Genomic DNA, 20028 nt, shown 5'->3' with positions numbered 1-20028 from the left:
ATATAAACTCAGATGTTAGTTGTACAACTTGGTTTATATTTTAACGTTAACAGATATGGGTTTATGGAGAAATAATAATAACAAAGGCAATTCTCGGTTAATTGTTTTTTGTTGAAATGAGAACGAACTACAACACTGTCATGATGTCAGCATATTGATCGCAGCTTTGACATGCCATGAAGATAAAATAGCGTCCGATAAGATCAATGAAGTATGTGTCTTCATCATCATCATCAACGGCGCAAGAACCGGTATCCGGTCTAGACCTGTCTTAATAAAGAACTCCAGATATCCCGGTTTTGCGTCGAGGTCCACCAATTCGATATCCCCAAAAGCTGTCTGGCGTCCTAACCTACGTCGTCGCTCCACCTCGGGCAGGGTCTGCCTCGTCTTCTTTTTCTACCATAGATATTGCCTTTATAGACTTTCCGGGCTGGATCATCCTCATCCATACGAATTAAGTGACCCGCCCACCGTGACCTATTGAGCCGGATTTTATCCACAATCAGACGGTCGTGGTATCGCTCATAGATTTCGTCGTTATGTAGACTACGGAATCTTCCATCCTCAAGTAGGGGGCCAAAAATTCTTCGGAGGATTCTTCTCTCGAATGCGGCTAAGAGTTTGCAATTTTTCTCGCTAAGAACCCAGTTTTTCGAGGAATACATAACTCTATGGTGAGACGTTTCGAGCGGAACAGTTTTTGTAAGCTGAAATAGGCTCTGTTGGCTGACAAAAACCGTGCGCGGATTTCATCATCGTAGCTATTATCGCTTGTGATTTTCGACCCTAGATAGGAGAAATTTTCGACGGTCTCATAGTTGTACTCTCCTATCTTCATTGTTTTCGTTTGACCAGTGCGATTCGATGTTGTTCGTTCTTTTGGTTTTTGCACCGACGTTGCCACCATGTACTTCGTGCAGCCCAAGATCTTGCGCCGCCTGCTCGATCTGATTGAAGGTAGACTGTACATATCGGGTTGTTCTTCCCATGATGTCGATATCGTCAGCGTAGGTCAGTAATTGGGTGGACTTGAAGAGGATGGTGCCTCTCGATTTACATTGGCATCGCGGGCATCTCCAGGGCCAGGTTGAAGAGGACGCATGATAGGTCATCCCCTTGTCGTAGACCGTTGTTGATGTCGAATGGTCTTGAGAGTGATCCTGCTGCTTTTATCTGGCCTCGCACATTGGTCAGGGTCAACCTAGTCAGTCTTATCAACTTCGTCGGGATACCGAATTATCTCATTGCCTTGTACAGTTTTACCCTGACTATGCTATCATAGGCAGCCTTAAAGTCGATGAATAGATAGTGCAACTGTTGTCCATATTCCAACAGTTTTTCCATCGCTTGCCGCAGAGAGAAAATCTGATCTGTTGCTGATTTGCCTGGAATGAAGCTTCTTTGGTATGGGCCAATGATGTTCCGAGCGTATGGGGCTATCCTACCTAGCACGATAGAGGAGAATGTTTTATAGATGATACTCAGCAATGTGATACCTCTATAATTGCTGCACTGTTTGATATCTCCCTTTTTATGTATAAGACGGATAATACCTCGTTGCCAATCGTCAGGCATTGATTCGCTGTCCCATATCTTGAGCACAAGTTGATGAACCACTGTGTAACTAGTCGCCTCCATATTTAAGCAATTCGGCTGTACTTCCATCGGCTCCTGGCTTATGATTTTTAAGCCAATGAATTGCATGGACTGTCTCTCCTATACTTGGTGGTGGCAGTATGACCGATGTTCTGGTTGTTCAGTAGCTCATGAAAGTACTCAGCCCATCGCATTCTATCGGAAATCAGATTTCCCTCTTTGTCTCGGCAGGATGATCATCGAGGTGTATAAGGCTGTACTTTTCTAGTTCACAGACTTGTTGGTTCTCCCAGGCTTCCTTTTTCTGTCTGTGAATTCGCTTCTCCGCTCGACGGAGTTCGTGATAAGTCTTGGCGCGTGCCCTCTTTCTTTGAAAATGCAACATTATCCGGTATGAGCATCCTTCCGTTCCGTAGGCATTACATTCTTTATCAAACCAGCCGTTCCGACTTTTTTTGCGGCTGGGGCCAAGTATGTTTGTGGCCGTATCAATGATAACGTTCTTCAGATGATTGTGAAGATCATTTGTTGATGCTTCATCTCCAGGACCTCTGTTGACTGCGGTTATTGCAGCATCCATTTCCCTCTTATAGATTGTCGTAATTCGAACTCGGAGCACCATGCCAACGAGATAGTGGTCCGAGTCTATATTGGCCCCCCTAAATGTTCTGATATTCATCAAGGCTGAGAGGTGGCGGCGTTCAATCAGCACACACAATTGATTTGGTTGAAAGTGTTCCCGTCTGAAGAGGCCCACGTATGTTTGTGAACCGCTTCGAGGGTCCGCTTAACTGCCTCGTAGAAGGTAGCCTTCTCCAATTTTGCAGTCTCTCCTGTAGGGGCGTGGACGTTTATGAGGCTTATATTTCTAAACTTGCCTCACAAACACAAAGTGCATAGGCTTTCGCTTGTATTTTCAAAGCCGATAACAGCAGGTTTCATTTTTTTGGCTGGCTAAGAAACCTACTCCGAGCATATGGTTTACTGAATAGCCGCTATAATATATGGTGTAACGGCTCTTCTGCAGGAAACTGGTCGCTGTCCATTGCATCTCTTGCAACTCTGTTACATCAGCCTTATATTGGGACAGAGTATCGGTTAGCTGCTCAGCAGCATTCGGTCTGTACAGGGAGCGCACATTCCATGAGAAGATGCGCAAATCGTTAATCCGTTGTCGTTGACGAGTTCGTCGTTGTAAGATCCATCCTGTCCGAGGCTCCTTTCGTGACTTCGTAACATCAACATCGGTTTTCCGTGTAGGGTTATCAGCCCTACCCAACCCCAACCTGGAGGACCAGTTGGTACATTTTATTCCGTTTTTAGGCGCGGAAGGCTCGCCTTCATCCTTCTCCGTCTGCAGTTTTTCATAAAGAAAGAGCTCCCAGCGATCACCACGTAGAGGTAGAGATAGGGTTTGGTAGTAGAGCTGTTTTTGTTGTTTCAGCAGGCGTTTCCCAGGTTTTATGCTCCATCGTGGGTACCAATCCACGTTTCGCCCTGGGACCTAGACTACCCTTTGACCCTTTGACATATTAGAGCTAGCAAATAGAAGAAAATTATCCATAACCAATTTCTCTATTTTATTTCAGGCAACGGTGTTGTTATCCATTTACCTGGTCTATTCGATGAGTTGGAAAAGAATGCGGCTAAAGGTTTACACGACTACCAAAATCGTTTGATCATCTCAGATCGTGCTCATTTGGTATTTGACTTCCATCAGCAAGTTGATGGCATGCAAGAGGCTGAAAAGGGCGGAAAATCACTTGGAACAACTAAGAAGGGTATTGGTCCAGCATACTCGAGCAAGGCCACTCGTAATGGCATTCGAGTTGGTGATCTATTGGGCGACTTTAATCTGTTCAAAGAAAAGTAAGTTTCGGATTTTTAAAATTTTTGTTCGAATTAATTCATAATTGGTAATTTCCAGGTTCCTTTCTATTGTCGCAACTTACCAGAGGCTATTTCCAAGCGTTCAAGTGAACGTTGAAAGCGAATTAGAACGGTAAGGGACAACGCGAAGGTTTCATAAGCTTTTAGGTTATTTATTTATTTATATTTTTTTTTCGAGCAGGTATCGAGGCTATGCAGAAAAACTCCGCCCATATGTTAAGGACACCATTCGTTATCTCCACTCCGCACTAAATCACAATAAGAAGATCCTTGTTGAAGGCGCCAACGCAGCAATGTTGGACATTGATTTTGGCACATATCCTTATGTGACAAGCAGTAATTGCAGTATTGGTGGTGTACTTACCGGACTTGGTATTCCACCTCAAGCTATTGGCGAAGTGATTGGTGTTGTGAAAGCCTACACGACACGTGTCGGAGACGGACCATTCCCGACTGAACAAAAGAATGTAATATACATGAGAAACATGATATTTGTTTGAACTATTTGTAAATGATATTTTTATGAAATGCAGGCAATCGGCGACATGTTGCAAGAACGCGGTGGTGAGATTGGAGTTACTACGAAGCGGAAGCGCCGTTGTGGCTGGCTTGACATCCCACTCCTGAAGTATACTTCCCTTGTTAATGGCTATACAGCCATTTGCCTTACTAAGTTAGACATCCTTGATACACTGCCTGAAATTGAGGTGGCGGTTGGGTGAGTTCATATTACTTTGTTATCTTTCTAATGCATGTTGTCGGGTATTTATACTACTAAGTAAGGTAGGGTAACATCGTCACTCGTAGCGACTATTAGCCCACCATATACTTTGATTCATTCTGTTGAGCACAAATCATAAAGTATTCCCATACCATTCATAAGTTTGGCAGTGAAATGAAGATGCAACTGACTTTGTCCTATTTCTCTCTTAACAGGTACTCATTAGATGGGAAACCAATCGATTACTTCCCTGGCTCTATTTCGGATTTGGGTCGAATCGAAGTGAAGTACAAGACATTGCCAGGTTGGCAAACGGGTACGGAGAACGTTCGGGAGTTCAGTGAATTGCCCGTCAATGCACAAAACTACATTCGGTTTATTGAAAATGAACTTGCCATCCCGGTCCGATGGGTTGGCGTCGGAAAGGGACGAGAGTCAATTATCAACGTTTAGTTTTAGGACGAATGTTTTTTTCGCTTCAATTACAATATATTATTACAAGTTAAGGCTAGTCGTTAATGTTTAAGAAAAATGGATTGCATTTGAGATGAGTATTGTGATCCTGCTTTCTATGTCTAAATTTGTTTATTTCACTTTTCGTTCGGTTTTAAAGTTATCGCGATATCAAGAGAATATTTGTGAAAAGAAATTAAGAAATTTTCTGCAGCTTTGGCTATTGATAAATCTATTTGTTGTCATAAGAACAAAGCGCAATCGATACTTACTTTTAGAAAAACTAAGAAAATGTACATGTTCGCATGTTGAAGAATACTTTCTACCATTTGAGTGTACACCTAATTATGTAATAAAATGCCTCAATTTAGCATTACATCAGCCGATATTGTTGGGTTCTTATGTGTGTGACCGTTTTTTCCAAGTGATCTTCTTACTGGTTCCCTTGTTATCCTCGAAATTTCTTACACTTCTTTCTTACTTGTAGTATTCTTGCCATTGCAGTATGAGTAATTATGTACTTAAATTTTACAAAACGTAGGTCAGTTTGCTGGTTGGGATGGACTCCCGATTCCGAAATATGCGTTTAAAGAGAAAGATATGGTTTGTTAGAGCAAACTGGGCGTGCTAGCTGACACGTTCACTTCCTGAGATCAAAGACTCTCAATTACGCATATTGAAGACAACTCAGCTCCCACATTCATACTACATATTCAAGTCTGTTGCGTGCCTTATTTGCAATAAAAAATGATGGATGATGTTGTAAATAATAAATAATACAACTGCTCATTTCTTAGCAATAAAGTATTCAGGTTTGGAGGGTCAATAAGCATTACAAAGACAAGGTATTAACATTATGCAAATTTTCTCTTACACCTAAGATTTCCCTTCGCCCCAACACAAATTTAAATTTAAATGAATATTGGTGATATATCCACTCAAATTTAAACATTTTAAAAGCCATTGCCATCTTCTTCCGCAACTTATATTATAAATAACAATCAGAATAGAGTCATGAATGATAAAAAACACCTAAAATAAAATTGCCTACAATCAACACTTAAATGCGAGTTCTTAATTTTTTATGAATAGTTAAGAAAGAAAATGTTAAGTTTCCAACTGAAGCATGAGTACTGCGCACAAAAGAAGTTCTAGGGCACTACGACGTATATGAAGGCATTTTTAAAATTATAACAATGTTTTTTTTTCTTATTTGGTGCTAATGATATACATTAATTACCTAATTTTAGAGAAATTGTCAACATTTTCGCTGTGTTGTGTATTAAAACTGATGTGTAGATAATTCAAGTTATTGTAATTATCAGGCGTCCGAATAGTTGCATGTGTAATTCAACTGTAAAATATTGAAATTTAAATACTTGAGTGTATTAAAGGATATATTATAGAAAAATAAAATAAATTTTAATTTGTGATAAGTTAAGCCGAATGTATCCAGAGAATGCTGCCATCATATTCTTCTTTTTCTTCAGCCTTTGTCCCGTTCACAAGCGGGGTCGGCTCGTTGTGATCGGTTTCGAAATTTGGTCCTATCAAATGCCTGATCTGAATGCAATCGCGAGGCTTTCAAATCCCGAATTCGATGTTCAGACCAATCTTGGCAAGTGAATTCTCGTCAGCGCGAATTACGTGACCATACCATCGAAGACACCGCTCTCAATTTTTGCATGATCGGTGCACCTCCATATCGATCGCGGATATCCTCATTTTGGGTGTGATCGAAACGTGTCACGCCAATAGTTCAACGCAATATATTCGTCTCCATTATCGCAAGCCAGCGTTCATTGTCTTTTATAGTCGGTCAACACTCAGAACCATAGAGAGCAGGACGGACGACACTGCTGTAAATTTTTCGGTTCGTTGATACGTCGATCACAAAGAACACCAGTTGTGGAAGGTTGCGTTAATGCGTGAAGCAATTTCATAACGTAGTTCTCCATTGACTGGTAGCGTTGACCCGAGCTATTTAAATCGCTCAGTTCTAGGCAGATCACTGCCGCCGACAGTGATTGTGCCTGTTTCATGGGGATCGGTCGTCAAAAAGTCAGTTTTGTTTAGATTCAATCTGAGATCGTGTTGCATGAGGCCATCATTCCATTTTTGGACAAGTTGCTCGATATCATTTTCGCTATTAGATGCTAGGAAAACATCATCTGATTAAAGCAGTATATAGAGTGCTGGACGTTGGATGTCCCGTGGGACGGCGTCCATAACAAGAACGAAGAGGGGTGGTGAGAGGGCACTTCCTCGATGAACACCAACAGAGACACGAAGCTGTTTTGATACACCCACGATACTTCGAATTTTACTTTTCGGATCGTGGGAGAGCAATTGAACCCAGCGCACGACTTCTTCAAACAAGGTGTCCGCAAAATCGATCATACGCTCGCCACCCTCACTGCGCGCTACAAACCCATTTCCCCCGTTGCACTTGTTACCGTTTGCTTTTTCACCCACATGGCCATTAAGGTCGCTGGCAATGATGATATAGTCATCAGCAGGCACGTTGCAGATCTTTGTATCGAAGAATTGCCAGAAGGTATCTTTCTCGGCATCAGGTCGATCTGTCTGCGGTGCGTACGCGGTGAAGAAGTGAATAATGCGATCATCTGATATAATGGTGAGCTTCATCAGCCCGTCATCAAATCGTTCGACTTCTTTAATGGAATCACGGAAACCCTCTGAGATGGCAATGCCTACACAGTATTGAGTGTGTGGGCTACCAAAATAGAGAAATTTGTAGCCACTTTCACCGCGTTCACGTTCAATGTCGCAGCTTTTGGCATCAGACCATCGGGTTTCTTGGAGAGCGTAGATATTAATGTGACTTTTCCGAAGGGCTCTTGCGAGTTCCTCGGTCTTTCCAGTAAGGGTGCCTATATTTAGTGTGCAAACACGTATTTGCTTTGCTCGGACTTATTTACTTACGTCCTGACGCAGTCCATGCGTCAAGAACCCTTGTCGATTTCTCGCCAGGACCGGGGCCCGTTCTGCCGCGTCGACTGTGGTCGACGCCCCAGCACTTTTCCAAGGCTTCTGATTCGATTCGATCATGTTGTTTCTAACGACATTGTATGCATTTTTTTGGTCGACCTGTCGCCGGACCTCCCACCAAGAGGAATCAGGTAGGATTTAACATAGTGGAGTAACTAACTATACTTTAATTATCTTCTTCCCTAATCTCAGCATATTATTTTTGTTTTACTGAGGATAGCACAAAGTACGTTGCCTCAAACCCTTATAGATTTCATCGTTATATGGGCTGCGGAATCGTCCATCCTCATGTAGGGGGCCAAACATGTTTCGAAGGATTCTTCTCTTGAACACGGCCAAGAGTTCGCAATTCTTTTTGCTAAGAACCCAAGTTTCCGAGGAATACATGAGGACTGGCAAGGTCATTGTCTTGTACAGTAAGAGCTTTGACGCTTCGAGCGGAAGAGTTTTTGTAAGCTGAAATAGATTCTGTTGGCTGACAACAACCGTGCGCGGGTTTCATCATTATAGCTGTTATCAGTTGTAATTTTCGATTGATAGATAGGAGAAATTTTCAACAGACTGAAAGTTATAGTCTCCAGTCTCATTGTTCTCTTTGGATGGTTATTCAGTTGATTTACCGATGTTATTGCTGGCTGCGCGGTGTATAGTATGTGTCTATAAGACGCATATGTTTGATTTACAATATATTTACATATCGAATATGCTGCATCTTATTATGAACACACCACAATTGCCGCGCATGAAAACCGATCTTGAAAGCGGCGGATAGGGATTACTATGTCCGAATTCCGAATGCACCATCCAAACTCTGCCGTGGAGTGGATGGACCTGTCTCGTGACATCGGAGGTATGAGCGTGATTTACGTGGCGGCACAACATCACCGCCAAGTCGACTCGCTACGCGCTTATTTCTTACAGCAAAGAGCAGGCAAATTCTTTGCATGCGTCTGTTTATAAGCAGATTGTGAGTTGACTGTTCAGTTCTAACTGATCGCCATATACCATACAGTAGGCCTGATGTACTGTTAGTTGACAAGACGGGTAGCTTAGCGTTAGTTATTGATCCTGCTATCCCCCATAATAGCAACATTGAACGGAAATACGTGGAAAAGAGGTGAGATATGAGCCACTGGCTCGGAAAATCAGAAATTTTTGTTATTCCATAATATTGTCAGCCACAGATATTGTATTATACCTAAATCTCTTACGGGGAGTTTCACATGGTCTGGTTCAAACCATGCAGAAATACACCATTCTGTAAACATGCTCGATGTTGCGTGGAATTCTCAATGGATTCTCTCATTAACCTACCACCACCACCAGAGCCCCTGTATATTTTAAGTAGGCAGGATTGTTCGAGTCTGGTCCTTAGTGCTAGTTTTAGATCAAAACTGTCATCTGCCGAGATTTTGATAACTCGGAAAATAAATAAATAAAAATAGGGTTTTAACAGCACAATGTAAAGCATTAGCCTCTCAACCTCGTCCTCTAGGTTCGAATCCCGCTCGTTATGGATTTTGTTCTTGTCTCGCTACTGTAAGCTTTTCATTTACATATCACAAAATGCACAGTCTCACTGACAATAAAAATAGCGGGAAAACAATACCAACGAAGAGGGTGTGTTGATGCGTTAAACGCCACAAATGAGAGTACAGGAGATATACAAATATGTTAGGGTTTCCTAATACTGGCTACGTTGATCGGGAGTTTTTACTTGAAAAGCGGACTGCATATTTTGGAATTGGTGGGGGAACGTGGTAGGGTTGTATTTTTTGCTTTCCCAGAAGACTTCAAAAATGTCTTATCATCTGTTACTGAACTGTGTGCGAGTTTATATCGAACTTTTGAACAACATAACAAATTTATCTATGTGAAGTTGAAAGAATTGAACGGACAAGTTTACCCTCAAAGCGTTACGACTTACACAGCATAGGCTTTATCGAACGTTCATTGTATAAGTACTATTGGAATCAATGAATGAAATGTAAGTCAATTTGGTGATGTTTCCGTTTAACAAATTGTAGGAAAGGAACATGATTTTCTAGTTTACATTATTGTGCACGGAAACGCACATGAACATTCGCATTTCTGAGTTTTCTGAAAATCGAAACTTTATTAAAATCAGTAAACCGTTTGTTGTTCTGAGGATTTAAGAATTTGGTGGACAGGTTACAATTGTGATTCTCCACGCATACTGCACACTAATGAAGAAGTGAAGTGAAAAGTTGGAGAAAGACGATGTATATATACCACGAGCCATATATAGGGGAGTCGATCTTGCGCCCAGCTACTACTACATAGAAATTCGCAATGACTTTCATTCCCGAAGCATCGACTTGTTTTTTCTGCGATGATTTTTTTCAGATTCTCTAAAACTCTATGCGGGTGTAGGATCAGTGTATTCTCTGTTTGTCGATTTTTGGAAGGCTTGCAACCGCGCATTCCCATGTTCAGGATTGTATGAAGAAAGTCCGTTTCGTAAATGCGAGCCCCTGGCGAAATTGCAAATTATCTAATTTTGTTAAAGGTTCTAGGCTCCTCCCGCCACCTTCGGGAAAGTTCCGGGCCCGGAGGGGCCCCTTCCTGGGGGTTTTTATTGGAGAACAAAAGGAATGAATTTAGGAATATAGATAAAATTTTGTTTTGATTCAAACACCTTTCTCTTCTGCTAGACTTCCAAAAATATTCTAAAATGCCATAAACAGATCGAACTAGCATGAAAACCGTTAGGAATTTCCTTCGTTTGATAGTAGCTTTGCAAATTAGCTAGATGTCCGCGCTCATTGGTTTTTCAGTCGAAGCGTTAATTATTCACTTCAGTTTCAGTTGTATTTTATGCTTTAAAGGTGAATCCTTGTGAGATCGACGCACCACTTCGAACTAGCTAGCAAAGCGAAAGGACTTTAATGGAGATGTATTTAGATACCGATGAACCTCAGCGGTAGAAACACAACAGTTTCTCGGATAGTTTTCTAGCTATTCCAAACCCCCGTGTTCATTATTATAATACAGGGTGCGGCGCGGAAACTTCCTTATTTGAAAAGATCATAAAACAATAATTATTGAAAATGTCATTTTAATTTTTCTATTTTTACATAGAGATACATTTAACGTTTTTTATAATTACTTCTTGGAAATAATTTCTTGACGGTGACCTCCCTTCTGGTCCATACACAGAGAGAGCCGAAATCGGAAGTTTTGTTCCGCTTTGTCCAGTCTGCCCTTGGCAATGTTATTGATAGCAGCACGAATATTGATCTTTAGCATACCCACGGTCTTTAAACGATTAGTATACACCAAGGATTTGAAATATCCCCATACAAAAAATCACAAAATGCCATGTCTGACGAGCGTGCTGGCCATTCAAGATTACCGCTCAAAGAGATAAGACAGGAAAATATTTACGCAGGAGAGCCATTGATGCTCGTGCGTGTCAGCTGGGGCGCCGTCTTGTTGGAACCACACATATCCCTCGGATTTATTTCTTCAAGTTTGGGAAGGTAAAATTCGTCAATCTTCGGGATGTAACGGTCAGCTGTAACTATAATTGCCTTGTCGTTTTCTTCAAAAAGTCAAGGCACAGTTAGATACTAGACAGCTACCACACTCCCCCTTGCCCCTCAAGGGGGGAAATCAGTGCGAGTACACACGATTTCAAATTGTTTTGCCCTTGAGCATGAGCGAGATGTAACGAAAATCCGATCAGCTGTGTTTGACATACCGCCCGGACTTGCCAATGTATTGGTGAGATTGGCAAGTTTTTGCTTATGTATAAGTGAATACGTGAAACAACTTTTTGCTATATGGGTGAGCACGCCGTAGTACCAGAACAGCAAAAGCTCACCGATCTCTCTCTTACCAATACGATTTGACGAAGATTATGCCTTTTCCTTGTTTAGCGTCTCTGATGTGTACAGATAAGCTTCTGCAAGCTCATTTGCAAGTGGGGTCATTTTTGTAAGGGTACTGCCTATAGTAGATCTACTGTGGCCAAGGTCCAATAATGCCAGCTCTCGATAATGCACACCAAACAGTTACACGTTCTGCATGCAGGTGCTGCTCGTGAAATTTTCGGGGGTTCGTGCCAATCCGATATCGCATTTTTTGTTTATGAACGCATCCTGACCTGCCTCATCGCTGAAGAACACAAGCGTGTCATGAGGCGGTTTTCGACAATCGAAATCGCGTGTATTAAGTTTTTGCACCACTGCCAGTTTGTATAAATGAAATTTTAGGTTTTCATGAAGAATTCGTCTTACTCTGTGATCAGAAATCCTAAGAGCAACAAAATGTTTGGATGCATGAAATTTCAAAATAGCCTTTCGAACCTTCTCGACGTTCTCTGGAGTCCTGGTGATTTTTGAGAGCCCTGATTTTTTTTAAAACACCCAGCCGATATCCACAAACGTGTCCACCCTTTGAAAAATCAATTTCAGATCAGAAACAGGACCTGCAGTTGCGATTTTAATTTTTTTTTCTAAATGCATGCTGAGCTGCAATAATTGTTAGAAAAGTAAGTCGCCACGGTGAATGCACGCTCTTCTCTTGTCCACTGCATGGTCATTACTAACCTAATCGTACAAACAACGTTAGGATGCGCCATTTTGAATGCGCACACGACCACTTTCGTAAGATTAATGGCCGCTATGTGGCGTGCAATTCAAATAAGGAAGTTCTGGTGCCGCACCCTGTATGATTACGAACCCAATGCTTTATTAGATGGCTTACAATAAACTTTCGCATAGCTGAATTATGTGCTCGTATAGTGCCTGCTACGATTCAATTGAGGTGTACACGTTGAATTTGAAAAGAAGATTTTATATTCTAAAAATAATTTATTTACAGTTTTCTTTTAAAAGTAAAGTTTTCAACTCAATAGCACTCGATGTTCACATTTCTGACCCAGTTGAGACTAGCAAAAAGGATATCGTGGTACAAAAACTTGTGGCTCGGGACTAGATGATGCTGATGAAGATGATTCTCTGCCCATTTTTTCTTCATTTTCACGCTTTTCTCGACGCTCACGTGCTCGTCGATTTTGAAACCAAATCTTTACCTAGTAAGAAATAAATTGAGAATAATTTCTAAATTTTAATTTAAGATTAAAATCTACTCACTCTCGTATTTGTTAAATTTAATTCGGCAGCCAATTTATTTGCTTCTTCGGAACTTAAATACGTTGAAGATTTGTAAGCGGTTTCTAGTGCGTTCAATTGACCAGGTGTAAACGGAACTCTTGGAAGTCTACCGGGAGTTCTTTTAACAGGTCCAGATCGGAAAGGTCCTGTTAGAGAAAGAATACGGTGATATTTAGATGAAATTTTGTAATGAAGTTAATATGTAATTCAGATACGTATACTGTATTTCGGGAACCATTTGATTCCATTTGATTTACAGTATAAGACCAAATATTCCTGAATTACTGTGAAGACGGGATCAAATGGTTTCCGAAGTGCTGAAATGTATGATCCCGCACTGAAAAAGGAGAAGCGAGGCAAGGAGAGAACAATGTCTATGGTGAATCAGAAGACGTAGTAGACTCTGCCTCAAATGGAGCGATGGTGTAGGCCAGGATTCCAAGCAGCTGCTGGGGATATCAATTTGGTGATATCTGCGTAAAACCAATATATTGTGAGTTCCTTACTAAAGCAGGTCTAGATCGGATACCGGTTGTTACGATGATGATGATGACATATTGGAGGCGGGGGACAGTAAGCTCATTTGCGCTCCAGCGCCTAAAAAAGGATACTTTCCCCGCAGGAGGAATATCATCAGAAATATGTGATTCATCGCCATATCACGGGAAATAGCAAATGTCTGGAGTAGATAAGAGTCCTCAACACAAATCGAGGAAGGGATTTACTCATTCGTGATCATTCGTGAGAGAAAACATTGGCCGGCCCATAATTAGCGAACCATAACGCAATTACAGAGATTGCGTCTAAGTGGGAAACCAAGCAGGTCACGCAGCGTTATTATGGACATGGACCCGAAAACTAAAGAAATCTGTATGTACCTTTTATGCTGTGGAAGGAAAGAGTCCAAAAATCAAATACGGCGACTTTAATGCATCCACTCTTCTGTGGGGCAACTTAACTATGAATGTCAGGGAACGTGTTGCGCTCGAACTATTTACGGAACTGAAGGTGGTATTCGCGTTCAAGGGGAAGAATTATATCTTAGGGACATCCAAGCAATTTAGACGCAAATCAAAGGTTAGTTAGGGGATAAATAAAGTGATAAAATAAATCAATAAATTATGTTTCATTGGCCAGGGTGATATTTCTTTTTTCGTGAATTTCAATATTTCGGCTACCACTTCCTCATTGCAAGGGGTTTGTGGAAAGTTATCCCCAAAATATTTATTATAAAGTGAATATTACACTAGCCAAGGAAATGCCGTTCATTGTTTTACTTTTTGACCCTAGTAGGTAGACATACCAAAAACGCACTTTAAAAAAGTGCTGGACGGAGAAAGTTTTTGAAGAGGGCACGTTTTTCGAAGCGCTCGTGACGAACAATGGACTCAGAGAGTAGATCGTCACATTAAGGCACCACAAGGTTCGCTGCTAGGTCTCTCACTGTGTAATTTATAATGCAGTTTCCGTGCTTTCCACCCCAGAAAAGAAAATGATTATCGACTTCTCAGAAAATTTTGCCTTGTTGTTACCGCAGAACATGTGGAAGTTTGAAGAGTCGTTCGACCCTCACGGAGAAGGAGACGGCAGCGATAATGATCGCAAATTGTAAGAAGAAGAATCCTATGTCGAAGCTGACTAATAATTATATACACATAGTGATGATTGACACTAAGTTGAGCTTCAGATGGCATGTGAAATATGCCTACCGAAAAGTAATGAATGCTATTGCGGGATTTGCAGTGTTTCTAGGCATGATATGTATGTAAAAAGTGCATAGATGGACTCATTGACAACTAGCACACCAGAAAGGCATGCGGCTAGAATGTAATTGTGGAAACACTGCGAGTGGAAATGGATCGAGTTTCCGAAGAGTCGTTGGACGCATACCCTCATTTAAGGAATCGAGCGTCATGAGATGCCGAATTACCACTTTAAATAGTTGCTCACAGCACACGGGAGCTATTATAGATAGTACTATATCACACTATATCGAGTTGGATGACTCTCCAAATTGTTCTAAATGGCCCTGAACATGTGCTACTTCATTACCTCACGAGAAGGAACTTGGGCGACGAAGGCGAATGTATACCTTTACAATATATTTGGTCGAGGTGCCTGCCGGATAACGCTGACGACGGTGGTAATGAGTGCGAGACGCTATATTCTCGCCTACCAGCGAAGAGTCGGCAGCACTTCCTGGCATTAGTCTATTGCAACAAAACTCGAAGGAACACCTCGAAATAGACTGAATTAACGGACGTGACTACGCAAACGGATATTTGGTTATTCTCTTAGATCTTGGAATGTGCGATCTTTGTGCGAACCTCGAGGACTAAGCACCCTCCTCAAACAGGTCGTGCAGTATGAACTGAATATCGTAGGAATCCATGATACGAAATTACTGGGCAGCGAGATTAAAGACATACAGAATCTACGAGAAAGATGTAGTTAGGAGTGGCATAAGAGATTGCAAATCCATTAACGAAACACTATGCGATTCTAATATGGTTATTAAATTATGGCTAGCCAACGTTTATGTTCCTACTGAAGAAAAAGATGAGATCGTAAATCCGTAGTCATCTTGAAACTTTGTACAATTCAGTATCTCAAAACGACATTAAAATATCGCTTGAGGATTTTAACGCTCAAATTGGAAAGGAGGTCGTGCACCGAGGAAGAAAGGACGTGGGCATTTTCGGATGAGCAAACTTACAACCAGAGCGACCATGAGCTTATTCAGGAAAGACGGGCCGTTAGTTTACGATATTCGTACATTGAGGCAACTGCAACCTTGATTACTCTCTAATGGAAGGCACCTATTCACTGCACGAAAACAAAGCCAGCCTCATTAAGAGAATAAAAACCCATAGACTCCCGAGTTAACCAGGCTACCAGCCGAGGAGCTCATAAAGGCGGAGAGAAAGAGAATGGAACAATTCTTTTTGTTCAGGAAGATAGAAAGATACTTATCAAAACAAGATGAAAGAGTGGAGTAAAAAACGAGGCTATCTATGAGGCCACATTAGTGGACCTAAGTTTAAGACTCGTCTATCTATAAGAAGGGCTCTATTGCGTATGGAGCCAAGCACCTTCATTGATTACGGTTTACAACGGGCACTTCGATCCCCTGAAGCAATAATGCTTATAAGGTATCAATTTAAGATTGAGAAACTTACTTGGAATTTTCGGTGGCCTATATCGAGTATATTGAAGCCAATCAAACATGGGCATTGCCACCTCGGGCTCCAACTGTCTCTCACTATCCACAACAGTAGCTTCACACTTCCGAACACACGTACATTTTTCACCAGCTCGATTCAAAATATGGTCTATACTAAAATCACTGACTCTGTCCTGTTTTTCCTTTTTCTGACACTCCATATTCCTTAAGATCCCAAACCTATTCTGCAACTGAAGATGTCCTCACTGCAAATCACAACTATTTATACCCAAATATTTCATCTCCATCATTCAAAACTGACCAATAAGAACCAATCCCTGTCGGCCTACAATCATTGGGTGAGGATCATCCCTTAAAATCGTTCATGCATCTAATTTGGGCGTAACCAAATCAACTAATCGGCTGTATCAAAACAAATCCTGAAACGGATGGAAGGAAAGAAATGCACATATCATGAGGTATGAGGTATGGACCCTTTTAATTTGCGGAGTGCGCTACACAGGAACAAGATTCGAGTTGAAAAGGAAGCGCCCTTGATCTTTTGGGTGATTAGGAAATGATTTTAGCGATAAATGGGTAAGCCGAAAGCGAACCCACAAAGTATCTGTTACAATTGTAATTTGTTGTCTAAACATTTTGTAAATAGTAAATTGTTAGCTGCTGCTGCTGCTACTGCATCCCTGCATAGGCAATATCAAAGTAGATTTTGTGTGCAGGTTTTTGCTGAGGTACTTCATTGTGGCTGAGGGTTTTAAGGGCGAGGACTACAGAGAGTTAATAAATTTTACTTTGCGGAAAACGTTATTCGTATATTACTATTCAGATTAAAGATACAGAGGAAATATATTTTATGCAAAATGAATAAGAGATGAAAGGTAGTCCTTAGTCAGGATTACGCGATGTTACATTGTCTCTTGTTAAAACGTTGAAGAAGTAGCGCTGGTATGATTTGAAATTTGTGGACTCAGTGTATTTTCCAAAGCTAAAGAGGAACCACTTCCCTTAAATCTCACCCAACATTCATAGGGACTGTGCTAAACTCTTCAAGTATCGGGTTTCTTATCGAAAGCGATGATCTGCGAATATATTGCTATTGTTGTTTGCTCATTGTTAAAGATGGTGAATGCCTGATGGATACAACTTATTTTGTGGTTGAATTGTTTTCATTTCAATTTACTTGGCCGACATATTTCCCGAGCCCATGATATGTATATTCATCCCTTTGGGTTTGTCATTCAATTTGTTGGTATTCATATTATTATTGCATTTGGGCTGTGAGAGCGATGGCAAGATATTTGATTTTATTTATTCATGACGTATTTGATTATGAGTTGATTATAAATATTTAATTTGGAACTAATTTGAAAACTGTGTACTTTGTGAAGTATCATAGTTTAAAACTGGGAGATATTTAATTGTCTAGAGCTCGATGGTGTAATATTAAGACTTGTATCCTGAACTAAGTTCTATATAACTGGCAATGAGTCTTGCCTAGAAGTTCTTGGCCTAGTTTCTGAATAAATAGGGAATGTGCCTAATGCCCAACTATTCTCATCTGAATGCTAAACTAATAGAAAATGGGTTTAATAGATTTATCGGCTGCAGTTGACCAATATTAACCCCAGACGGTGCCAAGCTCGTTTGAGAGAGGAGCAGAGAAGAGTTACTGCAGTCCGAATGGCTGTATAACACCTAGGTGTCTCAGGAAGTAACTGGGGATAAGATTCACTAACTCACTATTACGAATAGTATCTATAATATTAAGGCAAGAAGTTGATGCTCCGCTGAGGTAATGATTCTTCTATGAGCTGTAGGTGTGGTATTCACCCAATGTGCTGTTTGTGGAATTCTGAAGATTCCACCGTCGCATAGTTGTAGTTCTAGTCAGACAATCAATTTAAAAGGCTTCCAGGCCATTAGCTAGCAATCATTACTTGCTCCAACCCTTTCCTTATAATACTTAACAAATTTTTGGGACAATAAGAAGTTAGCTCACCTGAAGGTTTGCCAGCTGTGGATACAAATAGAAGCTCCTGCCTATGGTAAGGTCTCTACACGGGTACGAAGCTTTGCTCCCCATATAACACTGCAAATTTCCTGTAGCTCTTCTCTGATGACTGCGGATTTTTTTTTTTTGGGGTAGGGAGACGAAATGTCTCAGACTACCGGCTAAAAAACCCCTGAAACGAGTAAGACTTTAACTCGGAACCGTTTGAAATATTACCTCAGGCCAGGCCTATTCAGTATAGAAGCAAAACCCCATGGATTCAGGAAGCCTCAGCTACCCTACCATCTTTCTTATCCATCTCCCTCTTTTTTGCCTTAACAATGCCTTGAGTGTAACGTACCACTCGGTTCAATGTGTCCTCGCTCTGCAGCATGGCTTCAATTATGGTGTCCGGGGACACAAGACTTCCGATGGAAGGGTAATGGCGATTGCGTTAGCACCTTCTGCAAAAGAAAAAGGTGTGGCAGGCACCTTCCATCACACCCTTGCAATAAATACAGCCGGGCGACCGCGATTTCTTAATTGTGTGCAGGTAAGATTGAAAATACCCATGTCCCATGAGCAGCTGGGCTAGATAATACTCAACCTTACCATGCTTTCGATTAAACCACGCCTTTTATAAGATCTGCGGTCCATCCACCCCTCGATTCTCCTTGTCAAGGTTGCTGCCATGCGCACACAGTACAGAATATCTTTTCACAAGCGACAACTTCCTTATTTCTCTTCGTTTTTCTGATGTATACCAATCTACGCTCAGCGGCATGGAGAGCGATCGGAATAACTCCCGCTATCACCATTACTGTTGACTTCAAGACGGTGCAATAGACGGATGCTGCCCACAGAGCCCCTCGTCTTTGTACTCGCTCAAAGCACTTGTGTTTCATCTCCTTACTGAGGGAGTCAGCCCATACTTCGGAACCGTAAGGAAGGACGGACTGAACCTCACTGATCAGCAAGCGACGGCTGCTGTATAATGGACCTCCGACACTGGACATCAGTCAGTAAATTACAAATATTCTAGCCGTAGTCGTGTCTGCGATGTTTCGAATGTGCTCGAAGGAGCTCCTTTTTGTGTCCATCATGATGCCGAGATATTCCGCCGCGGGCTTCGACAAGACCATGGTTTCTCCAACCTGAATATGCACAGGGACTGCGGTTTTCTCCAGAGCTAGGGAGAATCCATTTTTAGCCATCCATCTGCTAACTCATCACATCACCATTCACTGTGTACACTGAGCTTGCTCAACCGTGCGTGCGGTAGCCTGTGCCGCAACATCATCCGCATTTCCGACCTTTGCGATTTATCAGACATCTCAAGTCATAGGGGACTATCGTATAACGCGCTGTCCTTTTTGGGTCTCGTAGAGTAGGATACGAAATAGGTAGCCTGGAATATGGAAACAATTCTCCAGTGCCTCAAGCGCATGGTACCACCTCGCTGAATTGAAGGTATTTCTTAAGTCTAGGGTTACAAACAGTACCAGTCGCCCACAGCGGCGGCTGTGTGTCTCAGCCGCTTCAATTGTGGATTGTCCCACTTTAAAACCATATTGCGTGGTTAATAGTCGACCGCAGCACGTATTGCATCAGTCGGTCTTGGGTTTATGAGCTTCTCAAGCAGCTTCTCCGCTATGGACTAAGCTGACGGTGCCTAGGGGTCACTTTTACCCTTGCTTATTAGAATAAGTCTCGCAACCTTCCAGCTGGAGCTGAGTGGCAAGTTCGGTTTGTATTTATATACGAGTTTCAATACCTCGCGGGGAATATCATCCGGCCCTGTTGTTTTTGTCCTTCATGGACAGGACCACCTCATTTAGTTCCTCTGCAGTGAAGAGTCGGCGTTTCTCAGTACTCCACACCGTCAGCTAGAGTGGACAGGAAAAAGGGCCTGCACGATTTCTTCCATCTTTGCTGCTTCCATAAAACAGGGTAACCGATGAGCACCGCGTTTTTTAGTAACCAGCTTATATCCAGGGCCCCATGACAGTTAACGTCGTTGATTAGCTCCTGCCAGCAGCTT

At 41.7% G+C, this 20028-nt stretch overlaps 3 protein-coding genes across 4 annotated transcripts in view; 1 reads left to right on the top strand and 2 right to left on the bottom strand.

Moving 5' to 3' along the window:
- The window catches only part of LOC119650850 (adenylosuccinate synthetase), a 54446-nt gene extending 48718 nt beyond the window's left edge, over positions 1-5728 (top strand). For both annotated transcript variants that reach the window (XM_038053997.1, XM_038053996.1), the window contains exons 3-7: positions 3189-3468; positions 3527-3601; positions 3671-3956; positions 4023-4207; positions 4426-5728. In XM_038053997.1, coding sequence (XP_037909925.1) covers positions 3189-3468; positions 3527-3601; positions 3671-3956; positions 4023-4207; positions 4426-4663 — 1064 coding nt within the window. In that variant the 3' untranslated portion in view covers positions 4664-5728. The remainder of the gene's footprint in view (positions 1-3188; positions 3469-3526; positions 3602-3670; positions 3957-4022; positions 4208-4425) is intronic.
- Positions 5729-12530: 6802 nt separating this feature from the next.
- Positions 12531-16363, bottom strand: LOC119653173 (homeobox protein MSX-2-like). Its single transcript, XM_038057720.1, has 3 exons — positions 15996-16363; positions 12796-12962; positions 12531-12734 (listed from the first exon to the last, which is right to left on the bottom strand). Exons 1-3 carry the CDS (start codon positions 16198-16200, stop codon positions 12591-12593), a joined length of 516 nt encoding a protein of 171 aa, XP_037913648.1. The 5' UTR covers positions 16201-16363; the 3' UTR covers positions 12531-12590.
- The window catches only part of LOC119653170 (transmembrane protein 245), a 51743-nt gene continuing 44556 nt past the window's right edge, over positions 12842-20028 (bottom strand). Inside the window, exon 8 of the mRNA XM_038057717.1 lies at positions 12842-12962. Within this exon, the coding sequence (XP_037913645.1) occupies positions 12938-12962 (25 nt within the window). The 3' untranslated portion in view covers positions 12842-12937. The remainder of the gene's footprint in view (positions 12963-20028) is intronic.

The sequence above is a fragment of the Hermetia illucens genome, chromosome 3, assembly GCF_905115235.1.
Source record: "Hermetia illucens chromosome 3, iHerIll2.2.curated.20191125, whole genome shotgun sequence".
Taxonomy (NCBI): Eukaryota; Metazoa; Arthropoda; class Insecta; order Diptera; family Stratiomyidae; genus Hermetia; species Hermetia illucens.
This window is presented reverse-complemented; position numbering and strand designations above follow the sequence as displayed.